At 33.0% G+C, this 16,218-nt stretch overlaps 2 protein-coding genes across 3 annotated transcripts; one reads left to right on the plus strand and one right to left on the minus strand.

The window, feature by feature from the left end:
* The first annotated feature begins 3,088 nt into the window (after positions 1–3,088).
* LOC114712041 (myosin-9-like) lies at positions 3,089–6,814 on the plus strand. The gene is made up of 5 exons (XM_028896493.1): positions 3,089–5,046; positions 5,154–5,230; positions 5,409–5,520; positions 5,739–5,855; positions 6,291–6,814. The coding sequence occupies exons 1-5, from the start codon at positions 3,673–3,675 to the stop codon at positions 6,642–6,644; spliced, it is 2,034 nt and encodes a 677-aa protein (XP_028752326.1). The 5' UTR covers positions 3,089–3,672; the 3' UTR covers positions 6,645–6,814.
* A 1,151-nt stretch (positions 6,815–7,965) lies between these two features.
* On the minus strand, positions 7,966–12,621 carry LOC114712043 (pentatricopeptide repeat-containing protein At1g13040, mitochondrial-like). 2 transcript variants are annotated; one of them, XR_003737191.1, is made up of 4 exons: positions 10,756–10,838; positions 10,496–10,588; positions 9,631–9,892; positions 7,966–8,574 (listed from the first exon to the last, which is right to left on the minus strand). XR_003737191.1 is itself a non-coding variant. In XM_028896495.1 (4 exons), exon 1 carries the CDS (start codon positions 12,462–12,464, stop codon positions 10,917–10,919), a length of 1,548 nt encoding a protein of 515 aa, XP_028752328.1. In that variant the 5' UTR covers positions 12,465–12,621; the 3' UTR covers positions 7,966–8,574; positions 9,631–9,892; positions 10,496–10,588; positions 10,906–10,916. The 2 variants fall into 2 exon arrangements, 1 of the variants encoding a protein (XP_028752328.1); XM_028896495.1 differs by lacking the exon at positions 10,756–10,838 and adding an exon at positions 10,906–12,621.
* Between the last annotated feature and the right edge of the window lie 3,597 nt (positions 12,622–16,218).

Raw genomic sequence — 16,218 nt, forward strand, 5'->3', positions numbered from 1 at the left:
TATAAATAAATAATTAATTTAATTAATTTTTTTAATATTTATAAATTAGTTAACTAGATCTTATAATAAAACCGTAGTAAGTAATTATGACGGCATGTCCCTAATTAGGCTGTCTACCCTTTTTTGGGCGGAAAAAAAAAAGGTTTACCATTTAGCAAACATTGAGATTTTAGTGTCTGCCAAAAAAGGATGCTCGCATTTTAATGCTTAATAATATTGCTTCTGCTCTTGTTTTTCCTTTGCTTCTCAAAAAACTTCATCACGGTTTGTGAGTCCCAGCTCATTTCTTCCCTGTCTTAATCTTATCTATTTTTTCCTGATCGCATTTGAGAATGAACTGTATTATTGACTTTCGTAGAAGCATTAAACTGCAACTCTCTCTCTCTCCCCCCCCCCCTCTTTACAGGAATCCATACCCGAAAAAAAGTCATTGTTCAGTGATCTACTGCACTTTGGTTACAAATTTATTTTTTTATAGTGCAAAAATGGTGTAGTTGTAACTGCTCTTTCTCATACCATCCAAAACAAAAGGGAGAAATTGGAAACAAAACCCTCATTAAAATTTGAATTAACAAATGAAACCTAAAGACTTCATGTAACTCAACTTTTATCGTGTGTAACTTAACTTCTTTTGTGTGTAATTTATCTTTACTTGTGTACAATGATTTTCCTTTGTGTGATTTGCAACTCAATTTTTCTTTGGGTAATAAAATTTTCTTATATGCAAATCATCTTTCTTATATGCAAACTAATTCTTTATATCCAAATATTATTCTGTGCAAACTATCTTCTTTTTGTGCAACTTATCTTTCTTTATGCGCAACTAATTTTTCTCCATACAATCAATCATCATAAGTCCCATTTGCTAATTAAATAGGGATTTATCCTTAATTTTTCCAAACAAAAACTTGTAAAACACAATGTTGTGTCTTGTTTGGTTATATTTGCTTGAGGAATCCGCTCCATCCTGCTTGCTTCTATGCGTCACTGCTTTTTTGTCCATTTGCTCTTTCCACCGCTGACCTTGCTTTCATAACCTACCGGGAAATTTCTCGAGTATTCCAAGAACAAGAGAGCCAGCCGTGGCAGATCATTGTATGTCACTTAATAAAAAATTACTATAATATTTTATTATTAAGTTTTTCCTTATTTTGATTTTAAGGCTTATACTTTTAATAAATTCCTAATTAGGCCAAGAGCCCTAACTAGGGATTTTCAAATGTTGCTAAAAGCCTAAAAGACTAGAATGTCTTTTTGTAATCAAAAAGGAAAATTGAATGTAGGTGTAAGTCTAATTTTAGTTTTAATTATTCTAGTAGATTTACCAATGAGGATGTGGTCTTTTTTAGATTTTATGTCAAATGTGTGTTTCATACTTGTGAACGTTATGTCAACTCTAAAATTTATGGGCTTTTAGTTATATTTTATATAATAAAAATTTGATATTAAATAAATCTTAGAGACTGAAAAATTGAAGATGAATTGATGAGTCTCAATGTAATTTGTGAAACAGTAAAATTAGTTTTGATAGATATTCAAGAATTTGGTGAATCTTTAATTTTATTTTTTCTCGCACAAAAAAAAAATATTTGATCCTGTTAATCTCTGACATTTGAAATCGTAAAATTTTTATTGGTTCCCATATTTTTGTAATTCTATGGATATTTAGAAATTATACATTTTTTATCTTGACTTTTCAATTATTTTTTATTGGCCATAATCGTGATTTTTCTTTTTTTTATACATGATAATGTTTTTGGCCAAATTTTCATATGGTAATATTTAAAGAAAAAACATGTTAATTAAATTCAATTAAAAGAATTAAAACTAAAATTAGGCTTTTTAATTACAAAGGGTATTTTGGTCTTTTAGCAACATTTGGAAATCTCCAATTAGGCCTCTTGGCCTAATTAAGAATTTGTTAAAAATGTAGGCTTAAATTAGGATTTTGCTATTTCAAATGGATTTAATTAGAATTTTCCCATATTTTAGTGTCTCAAGTTTTTTTATTTATTTAAAGTTTTAACTTATGGTTTGAAATTTAAGGGATCAAAACCAAAATAAAAATAGATTTGAAAGAACAAAGATAATAAATAATTAATGATTTTTTAAAGCTTTGATTCATGATTTGTAGATTATAAATAAAGTCTTGTAATTACAATAGGAGGTAGTATATAGATTTTGAGAGGCCGGCTTTGGGGTTTCTATTGAGGGCTTCAAGCCTTCAGCCTCATCAATTGCGTCGTCCGCCAGGAAAAGCATCGCTTTGGCGTTTCAAGCAAGGCGACCAGATTCAATTCTTAATGATCTAAAATATAACTCATTTTAATTCTGATACATCATTTGAATTAGGGTATTGTTTGGGTTGACTTATAAATATATTTTATATAAGTCGAGATAAAATTTTTCTTATATACTTATTTCATACTCCATAAATCACGATTGAAATACTGTTTATGAATCATTCCAAACAAATCCTGTGACTAACTCTCCTCAATTAAAACTTGCCCTTGGTCAAATGTATCTGGCTGCCCTTCTATTTTTCAATGTCCAATGTGTATTATCAAGAACAAAATTAGAAAATGATAATTAAAATTATACTATAAATCAAGAATTTCTTCTACATCGTATCCAGAGATTGAAGGAATAATTAAGGGTTTGTTTAGATTATAGTGCCGCAAAAATGGCTTTTATCCCGAATTTAGGATTAAAAATTAATTAATATAATATAACTTATGTTTAGGTAGATTTTTATTAAAAAATTTAATTTGATAAAACTTATTTGAATAATATATTAAAAAAATTAGTTTTTTAATTTAAAGGGGTTAAAAAAGTCACCCCACAATCATGGGAAACATTAAATTTTTTTTCTCCAACTGACTTATCATTATTCTGAACATGCACTTAAATTCTTAATTTCCAAATAAGCTGGACGCGGGATTTGTCCGGGCTGTGTTTCTTGCGTCAAAGTCATCGGCCGGGAGGGGAACTTTCTGTACAAGGCTAAGAAAACGAAAGCCAAAAAGAAAATCTTGTTTCCAAGTGGGAGCTTTTCTCATTTTCTGGTTCGTCCTTTCCACACTTGAAAGACCGAAGCAACTCGGCAGGTTGTGTGTCATTTTCTGACTCGCCGTTTCTCTCACTCAGACGAAGTTTCCTTCTCAATCAAATCGGCGCCAAAGCTCATCCCTGAAAGCCCTTTATTTTAATCATCTCTCTCTCTCTCTATATATATATATTCGGTTTCTTCTGCTACTCGCCTGTACCTTTTCCTTCTTTCTTTCTTTTTATAATTCGTATTTTTGTATAAAAAAAAGATTAAAATTAGATGTGATCCAGAGAGGAAAAGGAAAGAGACTGACGAATTGGGACGCAGTATCGGTGACGGTGTTGTGTTGTGCTCAATTTGGGTACCAATATAATCGCCGTCGCGGTTGTCATCATCTTCCATTTCCACTTGCTTAGTATCAGTGGCAAGCGATTCCAATCAAAAGATCAAAAGGACCATCCATATTTGTATTTTATATTAATTTATTAAGCCATTGTCCCAAACTCCAAGTGTTCGTTCATAATTGGGCTTCTTGGATTTCCCAATTCAATACAGATTCCTTCAACTTCCTCCCATTTCAAGGGCTTTATTTTGTTTCCTTGATCGCCGATAATATTATCTAAATGGCGGCCGTTGGTGACGGAGATGCTGATGCTGTCCTTAGTGATGTTGAGGATGATGACAATCCCGTGCCAATTACGATCCGGAGTCCGGCTCCGGAAGATGTCTCTGCTGACAGAGTTAGGGAGCTTCTCGTGGAGCTCGATCGGGAGCGCCAAGCTCGCCAGACGGCCGAGAATTCTAAATCCGAATTGCAAGTTTCCTTCAATCGGTTGAAGGCGCTTGCTCACGAGGCTATCAAGAAACGCGATGAGTTCGGGAGGCAGAGAGATGAGGCTTTGCTTGAAATAGAAGATGCTAAGAATTCGAAAGACAAGCTTTTGATGGAATTGGCTGAGGCGAACAGAGTGAAGAATGAGCTGTCGATTCAGAGAGATGAGATTGCCAAGCAATTCGATGAATTGGTGAAGGAGAGAGACGCTCTTCGATCGGAAATTGGAAATTCTACCCAGATGTTAGTGAATGGGATGGACAAAATATCTGCGAAGGTCAGTATTTTCAAAAATTTTGCTGGTAATGGGTTAGCCAGATCGCAGAAATACACGGGTTTGGCAGCTGTAGCGTATGGAGTAATTATGCGAGCTAATGAAATTGTTGAAGAGCTTGTTAAACAGATTGAGTCAACTGCTAAATCTAGGAATAAGACAAGAGAGCAGATGGAGCAGAGGAATTATGAGATTGCCATTGAGGTTTCTCAGCTGGAAGCAACAATTAGTCAATTAAGGGAAGAGGTCACAGAGAAAACTTCTATCGTTGAGAATTTGGAGAGAACGCTAGCCGAGAAGGATGAAAAGGTAAATGAAGCAGTAGAGTTGAAACAGATTGTCATTGATTACGATGACAAGTTGAGTAAGTTAGAGACAACCATGGAATTACAGAGGACTTTATTGATCGATCAGTTGAGTTCTGTCTCTAAAATTCATAACCAGACTTACCATGTTATTAAGATCATTGATGCAAATCATTCTGAAGTGTCGGAATCCTTGTTTCTTCCTCAAGTAACAGACAATGATGGACTTATACGCGCCTCCTTGGCAGGGATGGAATCTATATATGAATTGATTAGGATTGTTGCCGAGAAAGCTAAGGATGTGTTTGAAAATAAGAATAATGAAATCAGGACTTTGGAAGATACAGCTACTCGATTAGTTAGGGAGAAAGATCAAATTGGTTCTTTACTTAGAAGTGCTTTGTCGAAGAGGATAACATCTGATCCATCTTCCAGAAAAAATGAGTTGTTCCTAGCTGCAGAAAATGGTTTGAGGGAGGCTGGGATAGATTTCAAATTTAGTAAGCTTCTTGGAGACGGAAGGGATGCAGCTTCAAACGACAAGGCAAATGTAACGGAAAAAGAAGAGGATGACATATGCTCTTTGGTAAGTGTTTGCTAGCATTGTTTTGTTTCATTGTAAATTATTGCCTTTAATGTTGTTTGCACTTTGAAGTTTCCGTGGTGAGTTTTATATTAATATACTGCTCACAGGCTGCTGCTTTGGAGAACGTTGTTAAGGCCTCTCAGCTTGAGATTATTGATCTGCAGCATGCTAGAGATGAATTAAGGTACATGACTGAGAAAATTTCCGAAATTTTTACTGTGTATCTAATTTGAAATTGGCTGAAAGAAAATCTTCTCATTTTCACTCTCTGGAGATTATGTATAATTTCAGTTTTTAGCTATGCTGACCTTTCCTTTTTTAAATTTATTGTGGGTTTTACTACTTTGTTCAACTGAATTAAGGACAGAGTTGAGTTTACTTAAGCAGCACGTCGAAGATCAGGCCAAAGAGCTGAACCTTAGAATGCAACGAATAGAAGAACTTGAAGAGAAGGAGAAAGTTGCAAATGAAAGTGTATGCTTACATATCTTTTCTTCGTCATTAGATCGATCAAGTTACTGTCACCCAAACACTGGTTAAATTTACCTGTCATTTGTCATGCAAAAAGGAAAAAAGAACTAATCATTTGCGTATTGTCTATCAATGTTGAGTATGCTGTGGATTGTATGATAGGATTTAACTGTTAATTCTTCTTTGATTCTAAGTATGAACTTAACCTACTTATGATGTAGGTTGAGGGGTTAATGATTGACATTGCTTCTGCTGAAGAAGAAATTAATAGATGGAAGGTGGCAGCAGAGCAAGAAGCTGGCGCAGGAAGAGCTGTTGAACAAGAATTTGCCACACAGGTATGCCCCCTGTTATAGCAATCTTACTGGATATTCACGATTATTTGTTGGGATTAAATAGAATGATTATGTTAATCACAGATGGAAATAATTATTTTTTCCTCTTAATTTTGTAAATTCCACTATTCTCATAATTCAAAGCTTCACTAAATATATAAACCGTTCAATGGTAAAGTTCCAGCTTTGGTTGAGCAACAATGAAATGTGAAATTCAAAATTACTGAGCCAGATTGCTGGTTGCTATTGTGCACTCATCATATTCTGATGTGCCTCTTTTAAAGTACTCTTACGGGTTTGCTCAACAAGTTTATCACTGTAATAACAGCAGGTTAATATTGTGGTGTGTTACAAAATTCGATATTTACATTGCTACTACTGGCTAGTATTCCTCGTTGAAGATGCAATATTCCTAATTACTGGTTGGAAAATCTGCAGCTGTCAGCAGTTAAGCAGGAACTTGAGGAGGCAAAGCAATCCATGCTGGAATCGGAGAAAAAACTAAAATTCAAAGAAGAGACGACAACTGCTGCAATGGCAGCAAGGGATGCAGCAGAGAAATCTTTGAGGCTGGCAGACTTGAGGGCATCACGGCTAAGGGAAAGAGTGGAGGAGCTTACACGTCAGCTCGAAGAGTTCGAGAGCAGGGAAGACTCAAGGAGCCGAAGTAGGCCTAGATATGTGTGCTGGCCATGGCAGTGGCTTGGCATGGACTTTGTAGGACCTCATCGGCCTGATGCACAACAATTACAGGCTTCAAATGAGATGGAGCTCTCTGAACCTTTCTTATAATTGCACCATTTGTTCTGCTTTTCTTATTGTGATTTCTTCATTTTCACATTTACCGAAAATGTAGCTTGTAGCACCAATCTCTTGAACAATCTCTTTGGTGGAGCAATGGTGGTATTAATGGGCCACCATTATACTGTACAGCCCGAGTATCTGCTGGTTTTGACCTACCATCTGGTTGACCTTTGTGATCCTCGCATTGACACATTTGTGATGTTCTTTTTCCCAAAATTTAGAAAGATGGTTGTTTGAGCTAGGCACGCGTGGGCATGTCCAAGGGGCGATGCTTGAGCTTGTAAGTCAAATACTGTGAACACATCACATTTTCTTTCACTTCAGCAGTGATATACGGATGCCCCAGCCCTTAGCTAAACCATGTTCTTAATCACAGATGGGTCTGTCAATCAGGGTTGCAGCTCGGAGGCTGTTCAGGAAGAATGGTTTCCTTTGCTATGATGAAAAGAGCCCTTTCTTTTGAGAAGATTGAGTTGAGATATTTACAGCAGAAGGAATTAGTGATCATTTCCAAAGGAAAAATAGAGAATAGGAATGAGCATCACCTAGAGGAATATCACCAATGATTCATTTCAAGGCAAATCGCGAAACGTGTATAGCTGTTTGTTTGGGAAGAGTGGAGACAATCTTTCTAGTTCGTTTTCCTATTTTTTGTCTTGGTTAATTTTCCAAAGACAAAATATGAAGAACTTGAGCTTTACTAAGTCTGAATTTTACTGTTAGTGTATTGTACTAATTAATCTTAAACACTTGAATAAAAAAACTAAGTTTTAATTTCCTGTTTTAATTCAAGCAATGTGGCAAAGCTGTCCCTAAATTGTGAATTAAAATATTTTACAATCCGACTAATTGCATTTTCCCATATCACTTTCTTCCCAAATAAATAAATGCATACAAGTAAAAGATCCATTTTTCTAGACTATATCTAGGAGATGCTTTTGAATTACAAAAAAACAAATTATAAGTAATCTAAAACCCACCAGAATATACTCGAATGAATTAAAGATGGACTAACTCGTTAATTAAAATTAGAGAAAAAGTAATTTTGGCTGATCAAATATAAAAAAGTTGTTAGAGAAAAGATGAGAAGTTGTGTTGAGAATAATCTAATTTTAACTTATTTTGATGTAAATTACCAAAATAAGCTAGAAGTAAGTTTTCAACACATTACCATCTTTACAAGTTACCCCCTTTTTATAGTATAAGCACCCCATATCCTAAGTCAAACCATCTTTCAGGCACAACAACTAACTCAAACTAATTCGAATCAAGACATGACAGGAACCATTAAAGTTGACGCTACTGGCTCCTAAAATGCTGCATTCTCATATCTCGAACTCAAAACTCATGGTTAAACTAGAATAGTCCCAACCAGCTGATCTAATTATCGCAGTTAGCCACTCCATTATATTTATTCAACTGAAACCACTTTTTTTTTTTGGTAATTTTAAACAAGCAAGCCTAAATCTAAAATCGATTGCTGTGAACCAGGATGAAAAACATCACCCACTAGACCAGCTCTGTAACTTGGCCAACAGACGCCTGAACGGTCAAAATCAAACCGATGCTGCCGCAAGTTGAAATCCGCTCGGAGTCGGAGGGGCCAATCTGGCCGCGTGGTAAATGCCTTGGGGAAATTTCTCCTCAAACTTCCTTAAGTAGAACTACTGATTGTATAAAGAAGCTTAAGGCAAGCTCTGTTTTATTGCCATGAATATTTTTCATCCCCACAAAATGGGCACTCAGAGATGTCAGATGTGTGTCCAACAGTTGAACTTGACAGTATAAGCTTACCGACTTCCTGAACACTGACTTCTAACAATTCCTGGTTACATTTCGCTCGTGCTGCTAGTATTTCAACAGTGTAGAATCGAATTCGAACTCTGCCATGGCATTAATCAGATAAGGAAGACTGCCCCTGCAAATTTTAATAACAACAGTGAATTTACATGTTTTTTGGTTTTTACCAAAAACAGTGGATTTACATCAGTGTAAAATTGTGTAATTACCATCATATCCTACGGCAAACTACAACAACTAGTAATTCATCAATAGAAAATATTACCTCCGGCCCTTAATATAAAAACTAGTTGGTGGGTAAGATTTGATCCTATAAAACCTCAATCCACTTTGTCTTCCAAATTTATGATTTTTTCTTCAAAATGTCTTTATTGATTTTAAGGAATTCCTACCAAAGAGTTGTTCCAATACACATGATTAATGAGAATAGTTTGAAGAAATCAACACATATTTATTATAAATGACCAACTTAACTAATATTTTTAATATATTCAAATTAGTTACTAACTCTTATATTAACACCAAAGGTAGCATATTTAAAAGATGTATCAAAATATGAACTGGTGCCTCAAGCAACACATCTTAGCATTAGCAATTATTCCTCTGGTCTTATTTATAAGGAAGAGAAATAAGAGATTTTTTTTGTTGTCCTATATATAAGACAGAAAGAGAAATTTTTCACATGAATGTATAATTTTACCCTTCATTTGTTATTGTGTTGACTTTGTTTTCATGAGATATAATATATATTAAATAGGGATAAAGTTGAAAATTTGTTGAATTTTTCAGGAAAGTTCATACAGTTTAAAGTTTTTATTGGTCTGTGTGAAATATATTAGAAGTGACTTATAAATAAGACCAAAGGAGTAATAATAACTTCAAAAGATAAAGTCCACATCTATATCAATTAAGACCGAAGCATAATGCGCACAGAACTTCAGCTTAAGTTTTGTCAGATGAGAGCAAATTCAACATACTAGGAGATTGACATTATATTTTATGTTAAAGAAACTAGATATGTAGCAAGAAAGCAACATGTTTACATGTCACAAGTTCTTGGTTTCACCACAACTACATGGAATATGACCTGGCACAAATTCTTTTCTTTATATTGAGTGATTAAATGATATTATTTTTCATGCACTGATGAGCCAAAAAGTGGCAGAAAACTTACCAAATATCTTGAGATTCGGTATTTCAGAATCCTTCAACAACGTTATGCAATCTCTAAAGGATACATGCGTCCAAGCATTTTTCATTTTGTTCTCTTAATCTTGTATCAGATAGGAGTTGGCAGAGGCAAAGAGGACAAAATAGTGTTACGGGTTGAAGCAAATTCTCCGCTTAAGAAAACGTGCTGAGTTTAAAGAACTTCAAACATGCTTGGATACGTGCAGGTTGCATGGAGACATTTTCCTAAACAAACTTGCTTCATCCTGCCATGTACACGGGTGAATTACATCACAGGACAGTCAAAATTTTAACAAAGTATTCACGAGGTAACGGAAATGCTAGATTAATCATATATAGACTAGAGTAGCATTCAGATTCATTGTACTACATTATAGTACACCGTACACATTGGACTACATAATACCTTTTAGCTCATAAACATCTGCGTAAGAGGGAGACGTATCTGTCTTAAACGTTTCATTCAAACAATTTCTCCTCTAGTTTTGTCTTTTCCCCTCAATTCACAGAAAGCAATAACATATCATATAAGTTTGAAATTTCAAACAATATAAGCCAACAAATCTGGATTTTTCTTGCCAATAGAAATCACAAACCACAAAAAGGTTGCAAGTTGTAACAGCACCACAGTTTTTTTTTTTTTTTAAAAAATGTTATTCAATTGAATACTTAAAGCCTGGGCCCAACAAGGCTAACTAGGGGATCTTCTCTTCTTCAACGATCACCTGTTGCATTATAAGAAGTCTTGGAACTTAAATGTATAGCCAGATATTCACCCATTAGATAATGTCCAAGAAAGCCAGTGCTTTAAAATCTGAAAAAAAAAAAATTTCCGTTCAAGGATGTACCAGGGTAAACGTTGTGGTAGAAGGAACTAGATATTGGTCACACCGAGGAGAAATGCCTGTTGAATGAGTAGCTCCAAAGTCCAAACTAATGCTCTGCAACACACAACAGATGGTATAGTGAACATCATAAACTTCAACCTAGTGAAGCAATGCATAACAAGGATAGGCTGGCATCCCAAGAAGAATACAAAACTAGCACCAACAGGTAAACAAGTCAAATAACAATTAAATAGCATAGAAGGTTAGGATACATATCATACAGTGCAAAAGCACAAGTGAGCACAGAATCCAGCGACAGCACATGCCATTGCACTGTGAGGAGCAGAATGATTTGGCAAAGATTTGTTGCTCTCATTGCAGAAAGAGTATATATAGTTGTTATGTCTTTCGGAGGTTCACAGAATACAAACCACTGCATTCCTCATGTAGCATCACTTGATTGGATGGCATTGATTAGACTCTCAGAAAGGACTCTATCAAGTGTAAAACCCTTCTCCATCATTTGGTCCCAAACCCTACAAGCAACAGAAAGCTTGTTTTCCTTTAATAAACCTGCAATGATCAACTTGAAAGTCACCTCATCAGGACAGAGTTTTTTCATCTGCATTTCATTATATAAATGCATGGCATCTGTTATTTTAGAGGCTTTACAGAGTCCGTTTATGAGGGCATTATATGAGATCACATCAGGACTTATTCCATTCTCCACCATATCACTGAAGACACTGCAAGCCATATCAATCTTCCCAGACTTGCAAAGGTAATCAACAATTGTTGTATAGAATATACGATCAGGAAGCAGATTCATACTTGTCATTTGATCAAGAAGTTCCTTGGCAATATCAGAGTTACCTTCTTCCAAAAAAGCTTTTATAAGGATTGTGAATGTCACCACATCAGGTTGAATTCCCTTCCCATTCATTTCCTCAAACAACTTGTAAGCCTTTCTGATCTGACGAGCCTTACAAAAAGCTCTAATAATGGTATTATATGAAACAACATCACACAGCCCTTTCCTTTCCATTGTCTTCACCATCATTACATAGGCCTTCTCCAGCTTATGAGCTTTGCAGAGACCCTTCAGCAATTCATTATAGCTATATACATCTAGTTCCATCCCACTTCTCTCCATCTTCTCCATCAACCTCACTGCCTCCTCCAGCATAAGCTCATTGCAACAATAATCCAACAATATGTTGTACGTAACCAAATCCGGCTCACACCCATTTCTCCTCATGAACGATTTGATAGTTAGTGCTTTATCAATCCTACCCATCCGACAGAATCCACTTATCAAAGCATTATAAATCAAATTATTAACATCAACTCCACCCTTAATAACACTTACTGTAAGTTCATATGCCAAATTAACCTTTCTACCACTATACAACCCAATAACAAGCGCCGTGCTAACCTTACAATCCGGGGATAACCCCTTTTCAATCATATTATCCCACATTTGTGTGGCTTCATCGAGGCGCTCGGATTTACATAATGCGTGAATAATTATGGTATATGATACAACATCAGGTTCTCTTCCTTTATCAGACATGCTAGAGAAGACCTGTAGAGCCATGTCTAACCTATTCTCATGACATAAAAGATTCAAATAAATGTTAAAAGCCCAAATGTCAGGGACACAACCCAGAGTATCCATATCTTGAAGAAGCTTCTCTATGAGACTAAAGTTCTTAACTTTACACAAACCAGAAATAAACCTCGAGTAAGTGAATGGCGTCAAAGAAAAACCTTGGAGATTCATCTTACAATAATAATATTCAGCCAAATCGAAGCGCGATTCGCGAACCAAAACACCGATGAAGCGATTGTAATCCAAGCTCAAGACGCGGCATTTTGATTGGGTCAGTTCGCTGAACACTTGAATGGCTTTGTCGATGAGTCCTGTTTTAACGTACTTGGAGATTTGAGAGCGGTATATGTGGCGGTGAGCGCCAAGACGTTGAAACATATCAGAGTGAACGCATAGCAGCGAACAAAGTAACTAAATACTCTTGTTCTGAATAATAATGAATTGAAACCCAGACGCTTTTCTTGATATCAAATGCGATACCATATATTCCCTCAGGTTTTTCTTCTTTTGTTTTCTCTCTTCTGATATTTTCCCTTTGCCTGGTTGGAGGCTAGAGGGAACACTGAAGAGAAAAGGAAGAAGCGCCTTGTTCAACCTTCGAGTTCAGCTACGAAAGTTTCTCCTTTTTTTTTTTTGTTCTCTGGACTTCATGGTTTATGAACTGGGCTGACTCTAAAAATCCTCACTTGATAAGCCCAAGTAATTTTGAGCCCGACGACCAAGCCCAATTTGCAGTTCAAAATGGCATCCTATTTTTTTGGACTGAAACGGCTTACAATTAAAATGGAGCAAAAGTAAACTTTTGATTCTATTAATTATAAAATCTCATTTATATTCAATAAATAAGATTTTATAACTAGAACCAAAGTATTATTATTTTATATAACGTTTAGTTTGGTTTTTTAATTTGATAAAATATTAATATTTTTAAAAATAATACCTGCATCAAATTTTTCATGTCATTATGTCTAAATTCTCCAATCACATATGACTATTTGTCCTATTTTTAAATATTAGCATTTAATATCATTTTAATTATAAATTTATATATAAAATAAGACACATGACCATATGTGATTGAAAAATTTAACATAATGAATATAAAGAATCTGACTTAAGCAGTTTTTTTTTTAAAAAAAAATTCTTTAAGCTTAATATTTTTAGTTTCAAATGATAATTGTATATGTCAGTGCCTCATAAACTTAAAATGTTATAAATGTATTATCAGTTTAATTTAAAATTTCAATCTGAACATTTTGTTTTAAATTAAAAGATCAAAATAAAAATTTATGCGAAGTTAAAAAGTCAAAGATACACTTTTACTTTAAAAGATTATTAAATCTCAACTCTCAACTACGTAAAGAGAGGCAGTCATGTTAAAAGAGTACGATCACCAAGGAAAAAAGAGTTCCTAAGACATAGTTTGATACGAAATATTAAAAATGAGATATTAAAATTGAAATTGAAAAAATAGTGTTCAGTATAATAAATTACTCATTACATAAAATTAGACAAACCTATATATATAGGATTGGGGAATACCATGCAGGGAAATGATATTCCCTAATCCTATTTTTATAGATTTGCTTAATCTCATATAACAAGTAATTACTTAAATTAAATACTTTTTTAATAATTTTTTTAATTACAATCCTAATTCTTATATCTTATTTCTAATATTTTGTAGCAAACCAGACCTAAAAGAATTGTGCCAACTTAACCATTAATTAAGTTGGTAAATCATTTTATAGCCTAGTAGTGTGAGAACTTTTTTATAAGTAAGAGGTTATGAGTTTGATTTCATTTATATTCAATAAATAAGATTTTATAACTAGAACCAGAAGTATTATTATTTTATATAACGTTTAGTTTGGTTTTTTAATTTGATAAAATATTATTATTTTTAAAAAATAATACTTACATCAAATTTTTCATGTCAATTATGTCTAAATTCTCCAATCACATATGATTATTTGTCCTATTTTTAAAATATTAACATTTAATATCATTTAATTATAAATTTATATATAAAATAAGACACATGACTATATGTGATTGAAAAATTTAACATAATGAATATAAAGAATCTGACTTAAGCAGTTTTATTTTTTTAAAAAAAATTCTTTAAGCTTAATATTGTTAGTTTCAAATGATAATTTTATATGTCAGTGCCTCATAAACTTAAAATGTTGGCCTTTAATCGTTATAAATGTATTATCAGTTAATTTAAAATTTCAATCTGAACATTTTGTTTTAAATTAAAAGATCAAAATAAAAATTTATGCGAAGTTCAAAAGTCAAAGATACACTTTTACTTTAGAAGATTATTAAATCTCAACTCCAGCTACGTAAAGTGAGGCAGTCATGTTAAAAGAGTACGATGACCAAGGAAAAAAGAGTACCTAATTGATACGAAATATTAAAAATGAGATATTAAAATTGAAATTGAGAAAGTAATGTTTAGCATGATAGATTACTCATTACATGAAATTAGACAAACCTATATACTCCTCCGGTCCTTAAGGTAGGACCCAATTGTTGAGTTGATTTTGGTTCTGAATATAAGAACCATTTCTCATATTTATCAATTTTCTCTAAATTACCCCTATAGATACTCCTTCAACCATAGTCAAGTAGAAGAGGGAGAGAAGGTATTAAGAAAGATGATTATGGTATTTTAGGAAAAACATGTCATATTTTTATAATTAACTAACTTACCTAACTTCTTTAATCTAATCAAATTAGTTAAATGGGTCTTATATTAAGGACCAGAGGAGTATATATGATTGGGGAATACCATGTGGGGAAGTGGTATCCCTAATCCTTTTTTATGGATTTGTTTAATCTCATATGACAAGTAATTACTGATATAAATATTTTTTAATATATTTTTTTAAGTACAATCCTAGTTCTTATCCATATTTTTAATGTTTTGTAGCGAACAAGACCTAAAAAGATGGTGCCAACTTAACCATTAATAAGTTGGTAAATCATTTATAGCTTAGTAGTGTGAGAACTTTTTTATAAGTAAGAGGTTATGAGTTGATTCATTTATAATTATAACACTAAAATAATAATATATGTCCCTTTAATTGAAAAAAAAAAAAAGAAGAATAAAAAGAAAGCAAGTCTTGTAGAAATGGAGACCTAGTAACTAAATATCAAAAGATAATTTACCGACAGCATTAACGATTGCAGATACTTGCTCACTTCCTAAATATGTAGTTTTTTTAGCCTGATTTGGCACTAGGTATACAAAAACATTGAAAAATACCATCTAAAAATTTTAAAATAAAATTTACATTTACTATTAATTATTATTTCATTATACGTTACTATATAATATCGTATCTGTCAATTAATACTATATAATACCGTATTTGTCAATTATAATATTTTCTGAATGGTATGTGTGTGTTGTAAGAAATTTTGTCCATGGAGAAAAGGGCTGCATCGCATTTTTTTTTTACGTACAAAATATGGTTTCAAAAATTTCATTGGGTCAAGATTAATTTCTTCTCCTCGGATCGTTCTATTGAATTGATCCTTGACAATGGATTCAGTTTTTGAGCATTGATAAAATCAAAATATGAAAAATGAAGAAAGTACCCCATTAAAAATTAAAAAAAAAATGGTAAAAAATATAAATTAGAGTATTGATATTTATATATATAAAAACTATAAAGTATTAATACTTTTTACGTATAAAATTTATCAGATTCTTTAACTAATAAAATTTTTAATAGGAGGCTCTTTATATTAAAATTGTGTTGAATTTTATTTCTATATCCTGTGGCCTTAAAGATGCTGAGTCGGCTTTTTATTTAAACATACAAAGATATGCAGTAGTTATTAAAGTATTATATAAATTAACATATGAATAATATTCATTTAATAAATTACTACGTTAATTTGCTGACAAATACGAAATAATTAATATATTATAAATTTGTAGATCATTTGAGATATTTATTTTTAAATTGTTAATTATTTAATTTACTTTTATTCTTTTTTACATATATTATAATGTATATTCAGGATTTAAAATTCAAATACTCCCGTTCTTAATGTAAAATATATTGACTAATTTGATTAGATTAAAAAAGTTAAGTAAATTAGTTAATTATAAGAA

The sequence above is a fragment of the Neltuma alba genome, unplaced genomic scaffold (assembly GCF_004799145.2).
Source record: "Neltuma alba isolate B1F8T4 unplaced genomic scaffold, ASM479914v2 tig00011330_pilon, whole genome shotgun sequence".
NCBI classification, from domain to species: Eukaryota; Viridiplantae; Streptophyta; class Magnoliopsida; order Fabales; family Fabaceae; genus Neltuma; species Neltuma alba.

What these genes read in the sequence shown, in the direction of transcription:
- LOC114712041 (XM_028896493.1), top strand. Translation starts at nt 3,673, where the DNA reads ATGGCGGCCGTTGGTGACGGAGATGCTGATGCTGTCCTTAGTGATGTT. An exon ending in AGGATGACATATGCTCTTTG is followed by an intron (nt 5,047 to 5,153) that starts GTAAGTGTTTGC and finishes TACTGCTCACAG; the next exon opens with GCTGCTGCTTTGGAGAACGT. An exon ending in CATGCTAGAGATGAATTAAG is followed by an intron (nt 5,231 to 5,408) that starts GTACATGACTGA and finishes AACTGAATTAAG; the next exon opens with GACAGAGTTGAGTTTACTTA.
- LOC114712043 (XM_028896495.1), bottom strand. Translation starts at nt 12,464, where the DNA reads ATGTTTCAACGTCTTGGCGCTCACCGCCACATATACCGCTCTCAAATC.